Here is a 25,443-nt window from a genome sequence, read left to right on the forward strand (position 1 = left end):
AGGTACAGAAAAGGCAGAGAGGGTCCAGAACTCCAGGGCTGCTGCAAACTTGTGTCAACAACTTACTGATTTGTCTTGGAATAGCACTGGGTGCTGTAGAAACTGTCTGAAACAATTTAACATCAATCTAATATCAGGAAAGCAAAGTGTGTTAAAGAAAGTGGTTTGAACTCTTGCCTCCTTGTTTTCCTCTCAATCACAAATTTACCTTCTCCCACCACTCATGTAATCAAGCACATCCTTCCTGTCCAGCCTTGGCAATAATCAGTAAATCCTCACTGCAGTACTTACCCTCACATGAAAAACTCTCAAGCACTTTTTGCCCTCATTCCACGATTTCTCAGTGTCACTTGGTTTCTATCAACTCCTATGGACCTTCTCCATACTTCATCCACTCTTATGCATCGAGATACAAGTAGTACACTATCCACACACCCTGAATGCAATGATGAGAAGGTGCAAAGGCAGTACTTCTGTGCTTAATAGACAGGGAGGAGCTAACAGGCTTGATCTTCGATTTTCCTCTACGCCAGCTTTGTCCTATGAAACAAACAGTAGTCCCTTGTTCTGTGGGACAGAGAATGAAGAAGTCTCCCACAGCAGCACAGAGTAGCATATGAACATGCGCACAATTTAATTTCCCCATGTTTTCTGCGTGAACATGCACATTCCCCTAACTTCAGGGACTCTTTTGTTCTAAAACATGGCGGAAAGTTATGGCTTTAACCTCATCAGATACTTCCACATTTGAAGCTTATGACCTTTCATCTTAACATGTTCAAATATTTGTACTACTATTTCACATCTAAACGGCTAGCAGAACTTCAAGTATTTGAAACAGATTATCTTGATGATATGAATCGTTCCAGAAAAGTACTAAATGGTCTCTATTAATTTGATAACTCAGTAATCAGTATATACAACATAAGTCACAATAATTGTAATAGTTATCTCTGGTAAGATGCAAGGAGAAGGAAGTGATTAAACAATCCTCATATGTCTTACTGCTAAGCAAAAACTTGCAAGTTAACTAATCTAATGTAGGAAATACCAACATATAAACAAATCATAGAATCACAGAATAGTTAGGGTTGGATAATGATAAAGTATCCCCCAAACAACATTTGCATTTATATCCGACTCAAATTTTTGCACTACTACAGAGTAAGCCTGACAGCATGGCTTGATTGTCTTATTTTGGGGGAAAGCAGAACAAGTAACTCAGTCTCAACTATGTTGAAAGGTCAGGATGATTACAGGAGGTTCCCAAGGACTGGAAAAACACAAATGTCACTGCAATCTTCTAAAAAGGACAAGGAGGAGGGAAGGATCCAGGAAGCATCAGGCCAGTCAACATCACCTTTAACTCTGGGAAGGTCAGTGAGAAAATCTTCCTAGAAATCATTCCCAAACACAGTAAAAATGGAAAGGTGATCAGGAGTAGTCAGTATGGATTCAGAAAGTGGCAATCATGCCTTACAAACCTGGATGGTCTTCTACAATGAAATTACCAGCTTGATGAATGATGGGAGAGGAGTAGATACTTTTTATCATGACTTACGCAAAGCTTTTGACAGCGTTAGAATCATAGAATAGTTATGGTTGGAAGGGACCTCAAGGGTCATCCAGTTCCAATCCCCTGCCATGGGTAGGGACACCTTACATTAGACCAGGTTGCTCAAAGCCCTGTCCAAGCCCGGCCTTGAAGACTTCCAGAGAGATACAGACTTCACAGGAGAGGTCATTGTGGCCCTCTTCCAGACTTGCTCCAGCAGGAGCTCTTGTGCTAAGGGCCGCAGAGCTGGACACAGTACTGCAGGTAGGGTCTCACAAGAGGAGAGCAGAGGGGCAAAATCACCTCCTTCAGCCTGCTGATCATGCTCCTTTTGATGTGGCTCAGGATACCTTTGGCTTTCTGGCCTGCAAGCACACACTGTCAGCTCATGTTGAGCTTCCCATCAATCAACACAAGTCCACTGAGGTGGAATGAAAACTGGCTGGTGTCAGTCTCAAAGGGTTCAGATCAGCAATGAAATAAATATTCAGCAGGAGACCACACACTAGTCATCTACTTTAGTGGCTGATACTGGGGCAGATAAAGAAGATAATAAACACTAAAGACCTGGATGATGGGACAGAGTGCACCATCAGCAAGTCTGCAAGTGACACAAAGTTTGGAGGACTAGTTGATGCACTAGACAGCTGCACTGCCATCCAGAGCAACCTTGACAAATAGAAGAAATGGGCCAGCAGAAATCTCATGAAGTTCAACATAGGGAAATGAAGTCCTGTACCTGAAGAAGAATAAACCCATGCATGAGTATACACTTGGGGCTGACTGGCTGGAAAGCAGTGTTTCAGAAAAGGAATGACAGGCAAGTTGAATGTGAGTCAGCAAAGCACCGTTGAGTCAAAAAAAGGCCAACAGTACCCTGGGTTTAACTAGGAAGAGTATTGCCAGCAGGTGAAGGGAGGTAATCCACCTAACCACCACTGGTGAGACATATGGAGTTCCGAGTCCAGTCCTGGGCTCTCCAGTACAAGAAGAACATGTACATACTAAAAAGAGTCCAGCAAAGGTCCACAAAAATTATGAAGGGAATGGAGCATCTCACCTGTGAAGAGAGGCTGAGAGAGCTGGGACTGTTCAGACTAGAGATGTAGCAGGAGAGATCTTATTATCAGAGTACATGAATACCTGAAGGTGGAGGAGTAAACAAAACTGAACTAGACTAGTACCCAGCGAAAGAACAAAAGGCCACAGGTACAAACAAATACAGAAATTTCACCAAAATGTAAGAAATTATTTCACTGTGAGAGTGGGTTAAATATTGAGGAATAAACTACAAGAGAGGCTGCTGAGCCCCTTATCCTTGGACATACACAAAATGGACATGGTCCTGGGTGACCTGCTCTAGCTGAACCTTCTTTGAGTCAGGGAAAGCTGGACTGCATCATCTGTGGAGGTCCTTTCCAACCTCAAGGGTTCTGTGATATATCCGTAAGAATTTTCAAACAACAGTAAAAGCAAAGAATACTCACAATTGGATAAAGAAACACCAGTGGTATGTTTACTTTATGTAGGCATGCTTTTTTTTTGTTTGTTTTGTTTGCAAGGCTTTAAAATAGAACATTTCAAGGCAGAACATGTAAGGAAACCAAAGCAGTTTTCCTCTTGCATATTATGCTTTACTACTTCAAAACATCAGTATTTGAAAGAAGAATTAAAAAGAAAAGCAAGTTTGGGTATTGTTTTTTGTCCTTATCCCTGCAATGTTAAATCCTTTTTAATAAAGGTATGGATGCATCAGCTCCTTCTCTGTATTTAAGCTTTCCCTATATTGCGAAGATCTCTCTGCAGCCCAAACCTTATGAACTGTTGCAATCCATTCTCCAGTCTCATTTTAGAGGTCTTGTATGTATTTTTACTAGTCCTGGGTTCAGCAGTAGTAGTCATTTTTCTCCTTCTTAGTAGCTGATGCAGTGCTGTGGTTTTGACTTTCAGCCTGGGAACAGTGCTGGTAACACCGATGTTTTTAGTTGTTCCTCAGTAATGTTTACTCTGACCAAGGACTTTAGGACTATCCAAGTCTCATGCTCTCCCAGGGAGGAGGGGAAGCTGAAAGGAAGCAGAGACAGGACACCTGACCCAAACTAGCCAAAGGGGTATTCCATACCACAGCACATCATACCCAGTACAGAAACTGGGGGCAGTTACCCGGAAGGTCTACATCACTGTTCAGGTCGGGCTGGGTATTGGTCGGTGGGTGCCAAGTGGTTGTATTCTCTTTCCTTCTTATTTTCCTTATCATTATTATTATTGGTGGCAGCAGTAGTGGTTTGTGTTATACCTTAGTTACTGGACTGTTCTTACCTCAACCTGTTACATTCTTTTGATTCTCCTCCCCATCCCTCCGGGAGCGGAGGGAGAAGGGGGGGGAGTGAGCGAGTGAGCTGCTGCGTGGTTCTGGGTGGCCAGCTGGGCTTAAAACATGACATTACTCTACAAATTAATACTTTTTTATGATAAATAATTATTTCTTCTGCATAAAGACCAAACATGGGAATGACAGAGTGTAAGGGACTTCCCCAGTCCAAGTTCCCTAGTCCTGAACCAAGTTCAGTCTCTGTCACAGATAGTGCTCTCAGAATCAAAGAATCAATCTTTAGGGTTCGAAAGGACCTAAAGATCATCAAGTTCTGACCCCCTGCCATGGGCAGGGACACCTCACACTAAACCATATCACCCAAGGCCTCATCCAGCCTGGTCTTGAACACTGCCAGGGATGGAGCATTCACAACCTCCCTGGGCAACCTACTGCAGTGCTTCACCAACCTAACAGGAAAGAATTTCCTCCTTATATCCAATCTAAACTTCCCTGGTTTAAATTTGAACCTGTTACCCCTCTCCTGTCACTACAGTCCCTAATGAAGAGTCCCTCCCCAGCATCCCTATAGGCCCCCCTTCAGATACTAGAAGGCTGCTCTGAGGTCTCCACATAGCCTTCTCTTCTCCAGGCTGAACAGCCCCAACTTTCTCAGCCTGTCTTCATACGGGAGGTGCTCCAGTCCCCTGATCAGCCTTGTGGTCCTCCTCTGGACTTGTTCCAACAGTTCCATGTCCCTTTTATGTTGAAGACAGCAGAACTGTACACAATACTCCAGGTGAGGTCTCACAAGAGCAGAGTAGAGGGGCAGGATCACCTCCTTTGACCTGCTGGTCATGCTCCTCTGGATGCAGCCCAGGATACAATTGGCTTTCTGGGCTGCAAGCACACACTGAAGCTGGCTCATGTTCATTTTCTCATCAACCAACACCCTCAAGTCCTTCTCTGCAGGGCTGCTCTGACGCTCTTCTCTGCCCAACCTGTAGCTGTGCCTGAGATTGCTCCGACCCAGGTGTAGGACCTTGCACTTGGCATGGTTAAACTTCATGAGGTTGGCATCAGCCCACCTCACAAGCATGTCAAGGTCCCCCTGGATGGCATTCCTTTCCTCCAGCGTATCAACCGAACCACACAGCTTGGTGTCACCAGAAAACTTGTTGAGGGCGCACTCAATCCCACTGTCCATGTCACCAACAAAGATGTTAAACAAGACTGGTCCCAACACCAATCCCTGAGGAACACCACTCATTACTAGTCTCCAGCTGCACATAGAGCCACTGAGTACTTAGCATGCAGCCATCCAGCCAGTTCTTTATCCACCGAGTGGTCCATCCATCAAACTGATGTCTCTCCAATTTAGAGACAAGGATGTCGTGTGGGACAGTGTGGAACACTTTGCACAAGTCCGGGTAGATGACATCAACTGCTCTACCCCTGTCCATCAGTTCTGTAGCCCCATCATAGAAGGCCACCACATTGGTCAGGCAGGATTTCCCCTTAGTGAAGCCATGCTGGCTGTCACCAAGCACCTTGTTGTTTTTCATGTGCCTTAGCATGCCTTCCAGGAGAATCTGCTCCAAGATTTGGCCAGGCACAGAGGTGAGACTGACTGGTCTGTAATTCCCTGGGTCATCCATTTTCCCCTTCTTGAAAATGGGGGTTATATTTCCCTTTTCCAGTTGTCAGAACTTCACCTGACTGCCATGATTTTTCAAATATGATGGACAGCGTCTTAGCATCTTCATTTGCCAGCTCCTTCAGGAGCTGCGGATGGATTTCATCAGGACCCATGGACTTGTGCATGTTGAGGTTTTTAAGATGGTCTCGAGCCAGTTCCTCGCCTACAGTGGGCACAAGGTCCTCATTCTCACAGTCCCTGCGTCTGCCTTCCAAGACTTGGGTGGTGTGGTCAGAGCCTTTGCCAGTGAAGACTGAGGCAAAGAAGTCATTCAGAACCTCAGCCTTCTCCAAATCCTGTGTAGCCAGTTCTCCCAAGAGCTTCCCGAGGGGGGGTCTACATTCTCCCTAGTTTGTTTTTTATTTGCTATGTACTTGTAGAATCCCTTCCTGTTATCCTTAACATCCCTTCATCTGAAGTATCATCCCTTCATCTGAAGTATCACTTCAGATCCTTCAAAACACTTAACATTTCATTCCTCTTCTGTTATGGAAGCTTATTTAGGGGTTAAAATATTCTGCCTAGTTTAAAGTTATGGAGAATGCATACATTTTTGACAACACTTCTTCCTAACTGGAGCTGACCTTTCTCAAGTGTTCTGAAACCACAGCCATAAGTTTTTCTGTTACCTTGACTGTTTTCTGCCAAAGAAATATAAAAATAAATTAAAAATTGAAGGTGGGTCCAAGCAGACACCAATATACACAAGCAAGTCCCACCACTCAGACACCGAGTTGTAAGCAAATGTCAGTAGAGAGGCTATAGAGTTGTTAGCACATGTTGTGCCTGTGCTAGTAAGCCCTACCACAGAGGAAGATTTAGTAACCTTAAAATGGTCCTATAACAATGTGAATATATAGCTTCCAAATTAAGACTCAAGCATGGCTAGACAACTTGATAGCTGTTTGGTGCCATCCTTCTGTGAAGATGGTCTTTCACAAGACAGGCTTTCTTCTTCATACTCCTTACAAATCTCTTCCTGCACGAGTTCTACCTTCACCTCAATCCCTAAAACAGATGCACAACCAAAGCCGTACAAAATATATTCCAGATGAAGGATTACTACCTTTTGCACTGTTAATATGTCAATGACACGATTGGAAGAAGAAGAAAAAAAGATACTGAAGTTTCCTTACCTGTTGTGCTCCATCCCCGCTTACAATAGGGGAAGTTAGAAGAGGGATTTCACTACTTAAAATCGAAGTGGTATCCAGTAATGGTGGATGTTCTGCCATCATTGACGGTACACTATTTCACAAGATCACCTGCAAAGAAAAATTACTCAAATGGTTAAACTATATAAATATTTCTGAATAATTACCCACTAAAACCAGCCCCACTTTTTAAGGAAAAAAAAAATAATTCTTAGACACCTTTAGAAAATGTGTTTCCACAACATTCCAGCAACCATGTAAACCTGAAGATGTGTTCTGCCATCTAGTATAGGACTTACTTATGCAGAGGGTGGTTTAGACCCCCTCTAGCGGCTTAACTTCAGATGAAAACACATCACAGCCTTGGAGCTAACAAACGTGTACCTTTTAACTTTGATTATAAACCAAGATTTTGCCTAAATTTCACTGGCACTGCTGACAAAATACCTACTGGGAAAATCGAAAAATAAAAGCAGCAGTTTCCTTACATATATAGTGTTGTTCTTTATAGGAAATTGGGAAAAAAACCCAAGATCTATGAACAGGGATACTGTTTCTTGTTTCTTTTTTTTATTTTTTTTATTACCAACCTACTTTTTCCACTAGTATAACAAAGGAGACACTTATTTTAGGAACAACTAGCTACTAGGGAATGTCCAAGTGAGATGAATGAATAAAAAGATGTTATATTTCTTTAGTTTTAAAATAAATTCGACCCAGAATTAAAGCTGTGTCATTTGTGTCATTTTTGTCATTTTTATAACCAGTGGCCCTCTGAAAGCTTTATCCAGCAGCTAAACTTGGGGGGGAGGTAATGCCTGAACACAAAATCATCATCCTCATAACTCTATTATGGAAAAGCCCTTGCTAGCACACACTGTAAAGTTACATGAAATCTGATGACAAGAAAAAAAGCCACACAGGTAAGAGGCCCACGAAAGCAGTGATCCACTTCAACTCTGATGAGTGTCAAGTAACAGCATAACAGAAAGCAGGATTCAGCCAAGCGCTCCTTTCAATTACATAGAACACATTACTTATGGCTTGTTAATGATATTTTGCATGTTAGTGCTATATGAAGACTGGATGGAAGAATTAAGACCAGAAAAGCTGGTGATTACCATTCTTCCGTGCTGGAAATATGCACTGGGAGTCTAGTAAGCTGCTTTTGAAATTGTATTTCATTTTGTTACTAAAAAAAAAAATAAATCTCTAAGTTATACTGCCTTAGTGTACTAATCTTATCTTCATCGCAGCCCAATCCAAGAGCACTTGGATTTTGAAATAAAAAAATTAGATCAACAAGAACTGAGAAATTGATATTTCTTAAGAAAACAAAGACAGATGGAAAGAATTCACTAGAGGTGAACTGTACATTCAGAATTCCCACAAGTTAATCACACTTTACATCTGAAAACTGCTTAACATCAAACATGGACATAAAGATTAAGCTGAGAATAGCTTGTACACTATTTCTAAAGCTGAACTGCCTCTCTTAACAAGTACTTACAGTAGCCTGATGAAAATAAGTTAAGTATATTTTTGAAATTGCACAGCCAGTCTGTAAAGTTACAGGTTTTTAAAGTTTTGCTTTGATATCATCTGGCTAATGAAACTCTCCACAAACACGTGTAAACTTCTAACACAGATGTACTGTCTGCTCATAAACAAATGCTTTTACTGTAGCATGTAACCTACGTTAAATGAAGAGATATTTGATAAAATTCTAGGAGTGATAAAGTCAACTTAATGATGCTGACTTCAATACCAAGTTCTAGAGATGATATTGGGTTAACTTGAAGAGCTGCTGTTACAGCTGACTACTCAGAAGCATTCTCCAAACCGATCTTCATCCCAACCAGTTGACTGCTTTTACCTGTTTGTCATTGTATGTCTGCTGTGGGTTGAAACCTGTATTACAGTCCTGTCAGTACAAGACGACTGGGGGAGAACAAAAATTTCACGTTTTCTAAAAAATGCATCAACAAAAGTACTATAAGCCTCTATAGTACAGGTCTATATATACAGTATGAGTTAGCTATTCCTATAGTGAAGGCTGTCCTATGAAACTGTTAACTTGGGAAAAAAAGCATTCTGAAATTATTTTACAGGTTTCATTTACTTTCCCAGTATACTCTGCAAAGATTAAAGTAGGGGGAAAAAATCCCTCTAGGTTAAAAGATTTTAAACCTAACTGTGATTACTTAAGAATTCATCATCACTTATACCTGCTTAGCCAGACTAATTAGTCTCCCAAGCAAATAGGGCAGAGTTTTATATTCCTCCCTTACTTTAAAAGCTTTCCCACTCATCAAAAAATCCTCCAGGCTACAGTCAGTCCCCACCACTTCTGCAGGTGGTGAAGGGCTGATGAAAGTTACTTGGATCATCTTCCAAGCTAGCAAGTTTGATGGTAAGCTTCCCAGGATACGATCCAATGACTGTTTAATGTAAAATGAATGCACAGCCTGGAAGCAGAGGTTAGAATCAAGGCATCCTTCCTTCCATGACAGCCACAGCCAGGCTTGCTCTTCCACCATCTCTTCATCTCACAGCTCCAAATATTTTGCACTCCTATCTAAAGTGGCACAGACATGAAGGTGATTCCAATACTTCAAGCTATAATACAACAAATTCCCATAATAATCTGTCTTGAATTTCCCCAGGTTTAAACTGAAACCAGCATGTTATTCCCAAGCCACCAAGATAATGACTAGTCTGTTATATAGGAAAACGCTAACCTCCTTTATCGCACACAATGACTTTTGACTGAATTCATAACTTACAATGCACTCAGTGCTATCATCATTCATTAGGCATAAATCAAAACACATCTATCAAATTAGATACCAGTGAGAATTAAACATAACCCAAACTGACTAAAATAGGATTGTCATGACAACTTGTTCAGCCCTTCCAAGACTGGAACAGCTCTGGACATACCTAGCATTTAGTCACAGGTTCACTCATTCACAGAATCATTTAGGTTGGAAAAGACCTTTAAGATCACCAAGTCCAAAGGTTAACTTGGCACTGCCAAGTCCACCACTAAACCATATCACTGAGTGCCACATCTACATGTCTTTTAAATACCTCTAAGGGATGGTGATTCAACCACTTTCTTGCGCAGCCTGTTCCAATGCTGACAAACCTTTTGGTAAAAAATTTTTTTCCAATATCCAATCTACACCTCCCTGGCACAACTTGTTATCTGCTAGAAGATAACCAACATCCACCTTGCTGCAACTTCCTATCAGGTAGTGGCAGAGAATGATAAGGTCCCTCCTGAACCTTCTCTTCTCCAGACTAAACAACTCCAGTTCCCTCAGACTAAACAACTCCAGTTCCCTCAGACTAAACAACCTCAGTTCCCTCAGCTACTCCTCATCAGACTTATTCTCTAGGCCTTTCACCAGCTTCATTGCCCTTCTCTGGACCCACTCCAGCACCTCAATGTCTTTCTTGGAGTCAGGGGCCCAGAACTAACATAGAATCCGAGCTGCGGCCTCACCAACACCAGAGGGACGATCGCTGCCCTGGTCCTGCTAGCTAGACTATTTCTGATACAGGCCAGGATGCTGTTGGCCTTCTTGGCCACCTTGGGATACTGCTGGCTCATGTTCAGCCAGCTGTTGACCAACAGCCGCAGGTCCTCTTCCATGGAGCAGCTTTCCATTTTCTCATACAGGTGTTTAATGATTAGATTTGTATGAAAATTAGGTTCCCACAGGCACCTAAGTGTTTGGGTGGATAGTTCACCCTTGGCATACAGCCTTCATGCCTTAACTGGGACATGGCTAACTTCCATATTTGGATCCAAAATGTCTGATTTATTCTGGAGACAAAGCATGCTGCTCATCGATAAAACCTGACAGAATGTACTAGGTACAGTCTTACTCCTGACACCCTCTACAACAGTAACAAAACTGCTACCTGTCTGACTGTGTCATCAATCTAGAGGAAAAAATAATCAATGCTTTCTTGACAATACAATATTAAATTTCTCTACAATGCCACTGATCTAGCCTTGAAGACTAAAGGTATAAACTTCACACCAACGTGGGTGTATGCTACATGTACCACCAAAAGCCTTTTCTCTGTCAGTAGTCAAAGGCAGCAATCTATACAAGTCAGTGCCCATAATTTGATCAGACAGTACAATGTGGTATGTCCACCAGTTGCAGATGCCTTTTCTTTTTAGTTTTGAGGACAAATACAGACAGAAAGGACTTTGAAAAGGGAGAAGTACTGTGTGGCAAAAAGAGAAGTCAGCTAAAATGGACAAAAGGTTGGCATCAAAATAAGCAAAAATGCTCAGTAAACATGCCACTGTATGACACTTGACAGGGATATAAAATGGGCACAGACAGCTTTTGAATCAGCAGACCCAGATAGCTTGCATTCAAGACTTCTGGAAGAAGAGATCTACTAAGATCTTTGAAAAAGACTTACAAATACTTGAGTCCTGGGAAACTCTCAGACTTCTGAAAGAAAACCGAAGTCTTGCATTAAATACTCTATTGTAAATGAGCAAATGGGACAATCTAGTGGGGCTAGTAAACAGTGATCTGAGACCAAATAAAAGGGAACAGTTGACACTGGATGCTATTTGTAAACAATTAAAAGACAAGTATGATTGATGGAGGAAAAGCTTATCCAATTAATTTGATGTGAATCTTCCAGTGACATAGTGCTGACAAAGGTACAAGAGAACTGGAAAAACAATCCTAAACCTTATTTGGAATTATGTAACATTTCTCATCAACAAAAATACAGAACAGATATTACATGGATTAAAACTGGACAGACAGACCTTAAATATTAATAGTGAATACAGAGTTGTTGAGCATGTGAATTTCCAATAGGAAGGGATGGTATCAGTTGTCGGCTTCTCATAACAGAACATGTTTTAGCTCTTAAGGGGGGAAGAGAGGGTGGGGGGGAGAGGGACAGAAAAAAGGGAAGTCAGAAGGTAGTCCGGAAATGACAAACCATGACAGGGATAAGAGACCAAGTCATTTTACTCCACTAAAATGACATGAATAGCTTAAAAAGCTAGGCATAACAAAAGGGTTTAATAAAGGTAAAGCTATTCTTTCTAAAACAATTGTCTCCAGTTTGCTAATGTACAGTAGATACCTGATCAAAAGAGTAGTATGAGAGACTACAACTTCTTGAAAATATTGTTCCACATTGAAAATAGTAAAAGCAAAGTATGTGCATATAATTTCAGCCTTACTCCACACAAAACTGCTCTGGATGAAGAAGAAAAGCAACCTGCATCTGGACAACAGGTCAGGCTCCTCCTGCAGAGCCACTACAATTAATTCACTAGCTTATTGTCAGATTTCTGCACCACTGAAAACTAAAGCATGCAGCAGCCTTCAGAAGGGGTAAAATAACACGTGGGATAAATCTAAGGATTTACGTAAGGCCAACTCACTGCACAATTCTTGTGAACATATTAAAAAGGACCAGACAAGGAAAATGACACATTAGTTGAACAGATAGGAAATACACTGTTGCTAAGCACAGAAACAGCTGAGAAGTGTTTTTCTACTGGCGGCGCACTAAAGGCATGGTTATTTAGAAATCCATACTGACTCACACACAGCAACTACTGCATGAACAGATATCTCATTTCTTGTCTTGTTACTGAATGTACTGAACTAGTAGTAGACATTCAAAGTGTAATTCAGGATTAACTCAGCTGTCACTGTTCTTTCAGAATCTGCATTGAGACTGTCCTAGGATGCAAGAAAAGTATAAGGTCTCCTGAGATTTCAACCAAGTTGCATAGGTTAATGTTTTATATGTGACTTGGGTAGCAAACTACCTATTCCCCACTAACCCCAGCTCAATTGCTATTCATTTTCTTTACCACATGCATTTGAAAAGACCTTGAAAGATTTTTCTGAAAGCTATCAAAACTGAAGCAAATTGAAGGCATCTAAATTTACTGGACATGACTTGTTTAGAGACTGTGGGGCTTACGCCTGAGGAACCACTAGAGAATGGATTACACCAAGTTAAAAGGCTAAATGTTGTTAAGGCTTAATGACTGAGCTCCGCTCAACAGTTCAGTAAGCAAGTTTGCCTTCCTTACTATAATGACAATTAACTCAATCCTTAAATGCGTTCAGATTTGGTCCTTTACTGTTTCTGTGGCATTACACTCATGTTCTAAAGTCATATACAACTCTGCTTTTTACTGAGTCAATTGTTCATTAAGGGTTAAGGAATACTGTAAGGCTGAGATCACTGGACAGTGCATTTCCTCTGCATGTACAAAGGATCAGCTTTTCCATCTCCAAGAGACTAGCAGATCTTAACAACAGTCTCTGATGAACTCATCAGCATTAAATCATCTGGATAACCAAGGCAAAACATGAGTCAGCAGCATGCATCCTTGTAGTGATGAATGCTAACAGCATACTGGACTGTATTAGCAGAGAAGCACAACCAATGGGCTGAGGGAAGCAATTACTCCCCTCTACTCAGCATTTGTAAGGTGGCATCTGGAATACCACATCCAGCTTTGCTCTTCCCAGCCACCTCTTACTCCCCAGTATAAGACACACGCTACAAAGCCTGTTACTGAGCTTAGACCCATGAAGGACAAGGAGAAGCTGAGAGTACTGGAGCAGTCAGGGTCACTTACTGGCTGGATCCCACTACACCCCGATGCTCATTGAGAGCCTTGAATCAAACTCTTCTTGAAGGCATGCAGAAGTCCAAGAAGTGATGGACACATGCTAAACCACTTGAAATTTTGGCTGGCTGGGGGGGGCAGGAAAGACACCTTCACAATGAGAGTGGTGTAGCACTTGCATAGGTTGCTGTTAGAAGCTGCAAAAAATATCAATTCTGTATATCAGTAGCCTCCCAAGTGGGGTGCACAAGACAATCCCTTGGGGTATAAGGAGAAAATATTTTGTCTTTGATTTTTTCATCTTTATCTCATCCTTTTCTGTGCATGTTTTGTAGTGTACATATTGTATTAGCACAATAGCATATGCATATAATCTAAAAATGTACATATATCAGAGGTACACACTCAACATCTTTACTGATGGGGTGCACAGTCAACAAAGTTTGGAGACCACTGCTGTAGAAAGTCAAAACCTGACCATGCAAGGTCCTGACAAAGGGCTGAAGAAGGGAATCTCCAAAAGCCCTGAGACTTGTAAAAATTACTATCATGATTCCTTCCAAGTTTGCCATTCAGTTCAGAAGTCATAAGAGTGGACAAATGAAAGTGCACAAGACATACAAATATGTGAAAATGAGGAAAATTCTAGAAACAAAATACATGTCTAGAGTGAAAAGGAAATAACAAAGCATAGGCAACAGATGTTAAGTTATATTACTGTACTACTGGAAAAAGCTCAGATATAGTGATGTAGCTGGTACAGAAATGTATTAGAATATAATAATTACCCAGAAATCCATAAGATTGTAGCTAAGCTATTAAAGTTATGAAGCATGCTGAACAGTTTTGTGTTTGTTTTGAAGAATGAGAATAGAACAAAATGATTTTAATTCTCTTCCCCATATATTTACCATTTTTTCTAGTCACATAGTTTTTGATGTGGCAGCTACACTATACTAGCTTTTTCAGTTCTGAACTTATTTCAATTAATATGCAAGTTCTTTTAAAAATGTGATTTGTTCCTCTTAAAATATTTTCCTGGTTTAGAAAAGTGGTTCCTGGAAAACTTTTCCAAAAGAACAGGACTGTTATTTCTTGTCAGAAGGAAGCTGTCCTGCGGAACATCCCTAATTCACTAATTTAACAATCTCCTTTTAAGTGAAACTGAAATGGCTATTCCCTTCAGCCCCATTCATAATACTGAAATTGCAGATAGGAAATTATAAAGAAGTATCGTTTCATAAAATAAACCAACAAAGTCAAAATCTGACATTCACTAGAAATCCTACATAAAAACAGTTAAAAATTAAGATATACAAAATGTTTTAATAAGTATTGGAACTCCCAATAGGAAAAAAGAAGAATCTACAACCTCTATCATAAACATGGAAATACTTCAACTGCAGTTCTCCAGTTGTGTCACAGACACAAGAAATCTGAGAAACGCAATACATGCCTCTGTTCATAATATTTACCACTGGAAGGCAAACACTAGAAGTTGTGAAGTGAACGCAGTAGTGTGATAAAGAAAATACTGATTGATGAGCAAACGCAGGTTGCACTTGAACAGGCCAAATGGGTACTGCATCTGACTCACTCCCAATAGTTACTGCCTTGGCCAAAGCCAGGTTACCTTCATGCTCCAGGTTGTGAACACTAATGATTTAAGATCAGTTTCAAATGCAGTTCATGCATTTGTGTCATGGGTACTATAACTTATATGAGATTGCATAATAGATAACTGGAAACACTCCAGCTGTTCAAGTTTAATGAGTTTGTATTTACAAGCCAGCAGTTTTCTGAATCAGAGCCGAAGAGGCTAAGCTCTTACTAGGAGCTAATGTAGAAAACTAAACTTTTGAAGGTGAAGACTGCATAAAGAACTAGACACTGATAAATCAGTCATTCAGATAGGCATAATATGTTCACGGACACTTACCACCTCATCTTGTCCAGCACAACTGTTAAATTCTGGACTGTACATAACAAGACCATTGCAATGGAGACTACCTGAAAACACAACATTCCCGTTTTAAATGTTGTTAGTATTACTAGACTCTTAAAAAAAATCCCATCCACAGTCCTTATCTGGATGATGTACATATAACTTGAAGTCACTGCGTAAGAAGAATTCCGTACTTTCCAACTATTTGCCCCTCCCTCTTATACCTTCAAAGAAAAGAAGCCTGAACTGGTTCTGTAACTTTTAGGAAGCGATAAGTGCAATCATATCACAAATCAGAATTAATCTGTTCATTTTACACAGAACTAACTTGATAGTGTGCATTTTAAAATCAATGATTAAACTGTCAGCACCTGGGTGCAAAATTACATCTAGTCCTTAGAGGGTACATGAATCTGGTTCACTGTTGCACATTGTTTGGGTGCTACACTGTGGCCTCCTTTGTCTTACAGGAACAACTGCCTTTTTGGACACTTCTGGAATCATCCTCAAAAAGAAATTAAGAGAGTGAACTTCATAGCCTAATTTTCGCACCACTTAAAGATCTCCAATGCAATTCCACTTTATTTATACTATGTTGATCTAAACTATGGAGCTGTTCTGTTCTACACTCTTGTTACTCTCAAGAAATTCCTTAAGCTTTCCTAGTCTTACTTTTATACCACCTAAATTTGGTTCTTCAAGCTTCTGCCAGGACTGGACTTCCTTCAGTTTATTGTCTGAAAATCACTCGGGTTCAAAACCAGTTTGGCCTTTCCCAGTTAACCATTACTTTTGCCTTCATTTCTGTTGAAAAACATGCTTATTTTTTGAGAAAACAATCAAATTCAATGCCAAGAATCAAGCTACTTCCTCATTTGTTATCAACTCTCCCTTCTCTGAAGCTAGGAGCAGCAAGGACATTCTGAAAATATTTTTTATAAGATTCCTTTAAGGCAAACTAAAACCATGAATATATTTTTATCAATGTGGTGCAACTGGTCAGTGAGATAAATTTATTGCAGAGACAGCTGCCGGTGTTGGAGCTACAAGGACTGCATGATTCAAGCACAATGGGCAGCTTTTAAAGAACTCTTCTGAAAAAGCTTTTTCCTGCTCATTCTGAAAATTTAAAAACTATGCTATCCAAATGCAAGATGACATAGGATCAATGAGGCTACATGTCTAATAGCTTTTAAACTTTTTATCCACTGATTCTTTTTGGAAAACCTGCAGGTCTCTGCTCCCATAAGGAACAGGATAATAGCACAGAACATGACAAGTCAAGACAGGCTTATGGAAACTACTTCCTAAAAGTAAAAATACACCAGAAAAGAAGGTGTCTGAGGTCTAACACACACATTTGGGAGATATTCTTTTATCAAGACTTTAAACCGCTGTAAGTCAGTTCTGCTAAATCATTCTGGCAGCTTCTGCTCGCACCACTGCAAGCAACCGGTTAACAACATAGTGAATCATAGAACAGTTAGGGTTGGAAAGGACCTTAAGATCATCTAGTTCCAAACCCCCTGCCACAGACAGGGACACCTCACACTAAACCGTATCACCCAAGGCTCTGTCCAACATGGCCTTGAACACCGCCAAGGATGGAGCATTCACAACCTCCCTGAGCAACCCATTCCAGTACCTCACTACCCTCACAATACAGAACTTCTTCCTTATAGCCAATCTAACTTCTATTTAAGTTTTAACCCGTTACCCCTTGTCCTATCACTACAGTCCCTAATAAAGAGTCTATCCCCATAGTCTATCCTTATAGCCCCCCTTCAGGTCTCCATGCAGCCTTCTCTTCTCCAGGCTGAACAGCCACAACTTTCTCAGCCTGTCTTCATACGGGAGGTGCTCCAGTCCCCTGATCCTCCTCGTGGCCCTCCTCTGGACTTGTTCCAACAGTTCCATGTCCTTTTTATGTTGAGGACACCAGAACTGCACACAATACTCCAAGTGAAGTCTCACAAGAGCAGAGTAGACGGGCAGGATCACCTCCTTCGACCTGCTGGTCACGCTCCTTTTGATGCAGCCCAGGATACGGTTGGCTTTCTGGGCTGCGAGTGCACACTGAAGCCGGCTCATGTTAGGTTTCTCACTGACCAGTACCCCCAAGCCCTTCTCTGCAGGGCTGCTCTGAATTCTCTGCCCAACCTGTAGCTGTGCCTGGGATTGTTCCAACTTAGGTATAGGACCTTGCACTTGGCATGGTTAAACTTCATAAGGCTGGCATCATCCCACCTCACAAAGCATGTCAAGGTCCCTCTGGATGGCATTCCTTCCCTCCAGCGTACCAACCAAACCATACAGCTTGGTGTCATCGGCAAACTTGCTGAGGGCGCACTCAAACTTGCTGAGGGCGCACTCAAACTTGCTGAGGGCGCACTCAAACTTGCTGAGGGCGCACCCAGCAGTGAATTTAAACTGTTGGACAGATATAGCTTAAAACTGATCTTACAGAAATCACACAGTTTCAACACAGAACAGTTGTCTGATCCATTTCATTTAAACAAATACACAAATGCCAAACATAGGTATAAGCAGAGAGGAACTGTTTCTTCCAGTGTCAATGAACAGCATTCATAAAGCTACAGACAGCAACAAGGTCAAGAGATAGTTACCCTGGCAGGCACTACACTTTTCCAAGGTTAAACTTAATCACAATGGTACTGCAGCAGTTACTTGCACACCATATAGAAAAAAATAGTCAAACAGCATCTCAAGCTGAATGATACTCCTGAAGACTGAATATGCTATTCAATGGAGAGTTCTCTAATAGAGGAGTCTCTGCAACTACTGAAAGGGAAGACCAGCAAGAGCAGGTTTCTCGGATAATACCAGAACTCCTTTCTCACAAGTTCCACCCCATCGTTCAAGAAAAATGTTAGTAAGTCAAAACACTATGGGACCAACCAGCTTGATTGCCCCATCAAGTCTAGAGGACAAAGCTGCCCTCAGTTTCCCATTTTACACATGAAGTTGCAACACCAAACACTTGTCAATTTGTTAACAAGAATAAGCCCACAAAATCAGAAACTAATCTATTTGCAGCTGTATTGTCATGACATACATAATTAAATGTACCCAAGTACTTTTAAGAAATACTACTTGAATCACGGTAATTTATCCCCATGCCATTGAGTGGAATGTGCATGTATACTAATACTGTTATATGTGGGAAGTCAAGTTATTAGCAAGCCTAAAGAAATTAAAACAGATCACATTTCAGCTGCACCTAAGACTGATCACTGTCAACAGTCATTACTCATTTCTGCAGCTTCTTTTAGACCTCATTTCTTAGTACTTTGTTTCAACATCTCCAATCTACCTCCATACTGGACTAAAAGGGTAAAAATCCAGTTTTCTTTAAGTATGGTCTTCCCATTTACATTTTTAATAGACTCTATAGGATCTGCTGAGACACAGTAACTCTTGCGATTTATATTTACTCTTACTGTAGCAAGTCCCCTAACAGCTTATCAATAGGTATTTTTAAATATTAGTGTAAAGTTATTGTTCTTTCTCATTCCCAAGACACCTCAAGTCACCAAAGTTTGTGTTGAATTTCCTTACCCAGTTAATTTCTGCTTATGGATTAGTTTTCAGCTACATGCATTTTTTTTTTTTCACATACGATTACTACTTGATTTGCTACCACCATCTAAAAAATGTGTTTCTCTGCTCTACAGTAAAGCTAATTCACTTGATACTCTGCTGCTTGTATCTCAGTTTCCTTCTGTCAAGCCATCTAGTAGATACAGTTCTTCCAGTTAAAAGAAAAACAAACTGAACCAAACCCCGCAGTTTAAGTACTGGAAGTTAGAGAAGGATTTATTTTGTAATCAAAGGAGCAAGATATGGTACTAAGTATACTACATTAGCGAGGGGAAATGAGACAGCAGCTTGGCAGTAGCCCATGCTTGTAAGATCTTGTGTAAGTAAAGCTTGGGCTTTGTTTACCAGACACTGGATTTGTACACAGAGGAAACTCAATAGTACTTAAAAGGAAGCACTTGTTAACTACAGGGTTTTTTACTTTATACTTCAAGTAACAGTAAAGTTGAGGTGAAAATGAACTTAAACCTACAACTTATTCAAGACCAAATGACATTAAGAACTGAGCTTCATAGATTTAAACGCAACCAACATACAAAAACCCCAAAGCAAACACGAAAAGAACTGCCATGCAGAAGGTAAAGTTACCATCTGTGTGCCACATATTTCTTTTCACTCCCAGCTACTGGATAAAGTTCCTATCTATCTACACCTGTCATAGGATAAATACTTTTGGACCTTGTTATTTTTCCTGTGGAGAATTCCCCAGACTTGGATAAATAGTTTTTTTCAAATCATGGACTGCATTGATTCAATTTTGTAAATTTTCATAGCTGTGAAACAGGTTTTTTGATGCTGTATTATAGAAGCCTGTAGCCAGGAAGCAGAAGGACTTGTTTTAGTGCTTTGGGAAAGCAGAAGACATTTATCAGATCTTAGAAAATGACATAGTTCTTTTTTACTAATGAATTATAAAGATGAGATCTACTGGTTAAACTAGGGTTGAAAACTTGAGTTGGCAGAATGGAAATTATCTACATTATGCCCTAAGTAATTAAAGATATATATATTTTTCATTAACTATAAATGTACAACACTTCCATTTCCTAGAAATGAAGAGGTTTTGCAGCATATCTTTTAATATGTCCGAAATGCTTCAGAACAATTCTGAAAACAAAGCTGGGGGGTGTGTGTGGGTACACTATAGATGTATTCAGCACTCCTATTTTACTTCTGCAAACTGCTGTTGGGATGGCATTTGGCAATCAAGATGCCAAACAGAAAAAGAGGGTGCCAGTGTTAACCTAGGTGATGTTTTGGGACAGTATGACCAGAAGAGGATCCACACATCCTGGAAAAGCAAAAACTTATGGGAGATAAAAATATTAATTCAGTTAAGCAAACTGGTAGATACACAGGTAGGTCTGATGAGACTCAGACCAACAAATGGGCTTGCCTAGACATAAATGGTGAAAGTTTATTTGGAACCATGCGCGCAAAGAGGGAAAAGTATGTCCAGTCTAACTCAAACTGGGAGGTGCTGTGAAGACACTGGCAATGAATCTGGTGTTGAAGTTTTAATAAAGGGTTTAGAAAATGCAAGGATATTCTATTCTTGATGTACTATATCTGTAAAGAGAAAAGCATTCTAAACCAATACATCCACGAAGAACTGTAATACAGTCCTCTACACAACTGTGCCATCATAATGAAGAACAACAGTTTCTGCAGCACATATTCTAACCAAAACAGATTATTAATACAACCAAGAAAGGGTCCATGACGTAGCAGATGAGTATAAAAAGACTTCTCATTACACAGTGGAGTCCAGCATGAATACAACAGCTAAAAAGAACTATTACTGACAAAAGCGCATAGCAAACTATATTTCCATTTAAATTTTGTTGAAGTCATGTATGACAGCTTAGCAAAAAAGTCTGAGCATTTTCACTGGTTACAGGCTAAACAGTATGTGAGCAGCTGGAACAGGACCAGATCTCTGCAGGGCGGACAGAACACCACCTTCAAAAATACTTGTTCTATCTGAAACTAATGTAACTTAATTGGAACAATTAAAGAGGAAAACCTACAAGACCTACAAAACCTATACTATTAAGTGTTACAGACACTTTCTAAACATCCTTCTACTCATCAGCCCTACAAAATACAGATCCCAAGGTGACAATGCAAAACATTACCAAACATAAACAAAACCACAAAAGTTTATGGACGAGTTTAAGAAAAAAAAGCTAACAGTGTTTTTCTACTGGCACCAAGTGAACATCAGCATTAAGAAAGCTTTAAGTTTACTGTACAGGAAAAGAATGAGCAAAAAACCAGTCATTTCTGTAGCTCAGGAAACATTGGCCTCAGAAGCAAAATAAACATTGTTTGTGTTTGCTGAACAGAAAAAGCAGCAATGTACTTATTCTGAACTGTTATCACTTTCCTGAGATACAGATGGTATCTTTTAGTTAAGCTAAAGAATTGACAGTCCAAGTCAAGTCTATTTTTACTAGATCTGGTTCTACAGGAAAAGCAATGGCTCACAATTCAGCTCGTGCACTATAAACTGCAGCCAAGTTCAATTTTGCTACAAATTGCTTGGGAATTTCCCCAAGCCAACAGTCTTAAAGAAACAGATGATAAAATATAGAAGTGTTATTGACAGATATAAAGAAGAGAATCCAATTCATATCTCAGGTCACAGAAATGCAGTGATGAAACACGACATGTTACCTGTAGACATTTTAGCAGAGATTGAACTAGAAATCCCATAACAATTAGAAGCTGGAGGTCAGAAAAAAAGGTACAGAGTTGCTGTATGCTGAAGGAAGATAAAAATTCCTCAGATTTTAGGAGGCACTGACAACAAACATCAATAGCTGCAGACATCAATATTATCTGGGAAGCAGGTCTGCAGCTCCCAAAAACTGTCTTCTCCAGTTATTTGTCTGAGAATGACCAAGACTGTATCTCTGTCAGGTCACCCAATCTAGCCCCAAAAAGGTGACTGGGCTGGGTTATAGATTTTGCCAGTTTGACAGAGATATCAATAGACAAATCAGAACACGAGCACTTAACACCTTTCGAGTATTCAGTATTTCTAGAGACCAACACATTTACAATATCATAAACCATTTCAGAAGTCAGCTGCTGGCAGAAGTAAATTAGTGTATTGCCTAAAAACATTTAGAAGTTAAAATCATTTAGGAGAAAATACTGACAAAGATGAAAAATTGTATCAGTCCTGAAGTCAGAGGGTTTTGCTTCCCAGTAAGTAAGCCCTAAGACAGAATGCTGCTGAAGCACATTCAGGTAAGTAGTTGAAGCTGCAATAATAATTATGAAGGATCTCTTCAAGATATCTTGAACCAAAGTGATCATCAGTGTAACACTGACTTAGCTGATGTAGGTCCAAATTCAAGTGAAATTAAATGGTCACAAGGCAAAGAATAACAAACAAAAGCATCGCAAGACCAATAGGACTCACAGACCAAAGCAAATGACTTATTAGTCTGAATCATAATTCAAATTTCTGCAATTCTGTTACATCATTGCCTACAAAAATCAAAAGGCTTAAGTTTACAAATCAGTAGATACTCCAACTTGAAAAAGGTAGAAATGCTACCAATAGATTGAAATCAGGTAACTTCAGTGTTGTATGTAATCACCTTAGCTTCACATAACTCATACACATGGAGCTTGTCATACAGCAAAAAGCCTTGAAAGATTCTCCATCTGCCCTGAAAAAACTGAGAGAATAATCTAATTCTGTTTTAATATTATCATCAACAGCAGTCAGCCTGTGACTCTGCTCAAAGCAGACTTATCCTGACCGAGTGATCTAAGCAACTGACCACCAAGTGCTGACCTTCCTGAGAACAAGGATCTGCACCTCTCAACTAAGCTTTCATCTGCCAAAATCAGTGCCCAATGACCTGATGTAAGGGATTCAGCATGCCAATTCCACCCCCCCACCCCCCCATCCCCCAAGCCACCAGAAAAAACATTCTGGTGTAGTTTCCCAAAACAAATCCCAGATTCAACCCATATGCATCAAGATGACTTTGGTACACTCTGTATATGCAGAGTGAATTTAGAATTAGGTGCTGTTTCCAAACTTGATCAGTACCCTTCCTGTGCCTCCGCTTAATAGCAATACCAGATACTAAGAACTCTAAACAAATTGCAACACTGAGAGCTATAGGTACTCATCTATTTCATACTGTCAGTTATGTGCACAGCCTTCTCCCTACCTGAAAGCTTCCTACTTCCCCATTTGTCATGTGATGAAATTTCAGTTATTTGAGACCATTTCCTTGGTAAAAAAAATAAAAGGCAGGAAAAAAATTAACTGATTGTACTTTCTGAATCTGAAGGACTGCCAAGTTGCTGAGATTCATACTATTTCACAACACAGAATATTGTTTATTGTGCATCTATGGATGCACATTCACATCATGGCTACAGTTAAATTTCTATGCTGCGTAAAACAGAAAGTTGCCCATTGCCATAACAACAAAACAGCTTTTTTAAGCACAAAGCTTAGCAGGACTGAGACCTGTAGCTTTTAAAACAGAAGCTACCAAGTACTTAGCAGCTAAAAAAAAATAAGAGATTTGAAGTCTTCACAATAATTGAAGATATTTATATGCATTTGAATAAATGGAGGCTTAAATTCTAAACCCAAAGAACATTTTACAGAAATTACTTCATAACATGATATGTTCTGGAATAACACTCGACATCTAAGGTAGCTAAGGAATTGTCTTTGACAAGGTTAAACAAATTATTAACACGTCTTGAGATGCCACTCATAAAAGCAAGATTTGCTCCTAGCCAACGTATTTTCTCTTTTCCAGTGCTTATTTTCTTTACTTCGCACTAGAAAAATCAGCTGAAAAGTTTCATTTTTGCTTTTAATTGCTTTCACTTTCTAGTTGCCTGGAAGTAACAAAAAGTTTCTGTTTAGGTTTAATACCAGTCTTGGGTAACACTCAGGAAAGGAAGAATCAGGGGGGAATCTAGCTGAAAGAATAGCTCTGCTAGCACTAGGCAAGATGGTTATACTGTTTTAGGAAAGATTTTTTTATCTACATACAGAAACATAGGTTCAGTCCCTTTAGCCGAGAATTCTGAGGGAATCCTTACGGCTTAGCCGGAGAACACCACCACCACCGAAATGAGGTGTTGAAAACCACCACTTCCTTCTCCTCCCCGCCTGTCACAGTCAGCTCAGCTGTCCTGGTCGCGCTTCGCATCTGCTTCTCCACGAACAACGGCCCTTTTCCCGCTGCAGCCGCCAGCCCTGCCCCGGGAGCCAGCCTCGCCGCCCAGCGCTGACAGGAGGATTCCCCGCCCGGCCGGGAGAGGCATCGTCGAGCGGCAGAGAAGCCCGGGAAGAGTGACAGAAAGTTTCTTCAGGGGGGCTCCGGCCGAAGACGCCGGCTCCCGGCTATCCTCGGGCAAGCGTCTCCTCAGGGGCCAGGCTGCTGCTGCCACCGCCCGCCCGCCTCAGGGGCAGGTGGAAGCACTGCCCCAGTCCCCTCGCACCCCTCTCCCCGCCCTGCCAAGGGGAAAGGGGGGGGTTTGTCAGCCACCTCGGGGCGGCAAACGAGCCTACTCACCGCCATGGCCCCGCCGGCTCTCCCGGCTAACGGTTCGGTCTCCGGCACCGGCGGGCAGCAGCAGCCAGGCGGGCAGCGGAGAGGAGTTCCCGATGGCGCAGCTAGGGCAGGGGCGGTGCAGCTCGGGCAGGGGCGGCGCCGCGCCGGCCGCTTCCTCCACCCCCAGACCCGCCCACCCGAGGTACCTGCGCCTCGAGCGCCGCCGCTCCGCCGCGTTTTCCTCCTCTCCCCGCACCTGTCACTGTCGCCCCCGGCCGCCACCGCTGCTGCTGTCGCGGCCTCTGCCACGCCGCCTTGCCCGCCGCTGCGCGGTCGCCATCTTTGCGGAGGGCTGGGAGGGGCCACAAGGGGGCAGTGGACTCTCGGGGCGCAGTGCGCATGCGCGGGAGGAGCCCATAAACTGGCGGGGTGCGTGCCTCTGGCTGTGGGAGGGGCGGGGCCACATATATGGGCGGGGCTTTCGACGGCCTGAGGGGCGGGGCCTGAGGGAGGGCGGGGCCGTGTCTGTGGGGCTGGGGCCTGGGGCCTGGGCGTGGGGCTGGACCTTGGCCATGACGTTGGACTTGGGGTCTGGGCTTAGACCTGGGTGGGCTTTGGGTGGTGGCCTGGCCCTGGGTGAGCCCTTGGTTTATAGCGTGAAGGGTAGGAAGGACTATTAACACAGCAAAAGTCAAAGGACTTTTAATCCAGTTGCCCTGAGGCCAAGCAGAGGTTCCACGAGTGCATGACCGTGAGCACCTGTGATATGCCCTGTCCACTGCCCAAGCACATCATGTCCAACATCTGAGGGAAAAGGGGAAGAAACGTGATTTGCCAGGTGCTTATGCAGGGAGGAGCTATCTTCTCTCAACACCTGCAAATCTCAGCTGATATCCTGAATGCTAATTTGTGGCTATCCTTTGCTTAATGTTTGTCTTTTCAACTGTTACGGATCAA

The 25,443-nt window shown here is 41.5% G+C and overlaps 1 protein-coding gene across 5 annotated transcripts in view; it reads right to left on the reverse strand.

Moving 5' to 3' along the window:
* FNDC3A (fibronectin type III domain containing 3A) overlaps nt 1–24,793 on the reverse strand; it is a 123,328-nt gene extending 98,535 nt beyond the window's left edge. For 2 of the 5 annotated variants that reach the window (XM_057425645.1, XM_057425646.1), the window contains exon 1: nt 6,702–6,830. Coding sequence is in view for 3 of the 5 variants with exons in the window: in XM_057425641.1 (XP_057281624.1) it covers nt 6,702–6,803 (102 nt within the window). In the remaining 2 variants the exon portion in view is untranslated. Of the gene's footprint in view, nt 1–6,701; nt 6,831–13,380; nt 13,623–24,507; nt 24,659–24,692 lie in introns of those variants that run through there. The other 3 variants (XM_057425641.1, XM_057425638.1, XM_057425639.1) reach the window with 3 other exon arrangements.
* Nucleotides 24,794–25,443: the final 650 nt, after the last annotated feature.

Source organism: Pezoporus wallicus, unplaced genomic scaffold (assembly GCF_028554395.1).
Source record: "Pezoporus wallicus isolate ANWC-B61680 ecotype Strahan unplaced genomic scaffold, APGP_CSIRO_Pwel_v1 contig_787, whole genome shotgun sequence".
Lineage (NCBI taxonomy): Eukaryota > Metazoa > Chordata > Aves > Psittaciformes > Psittacidae > Pezoporus > Pezoporus wallicus.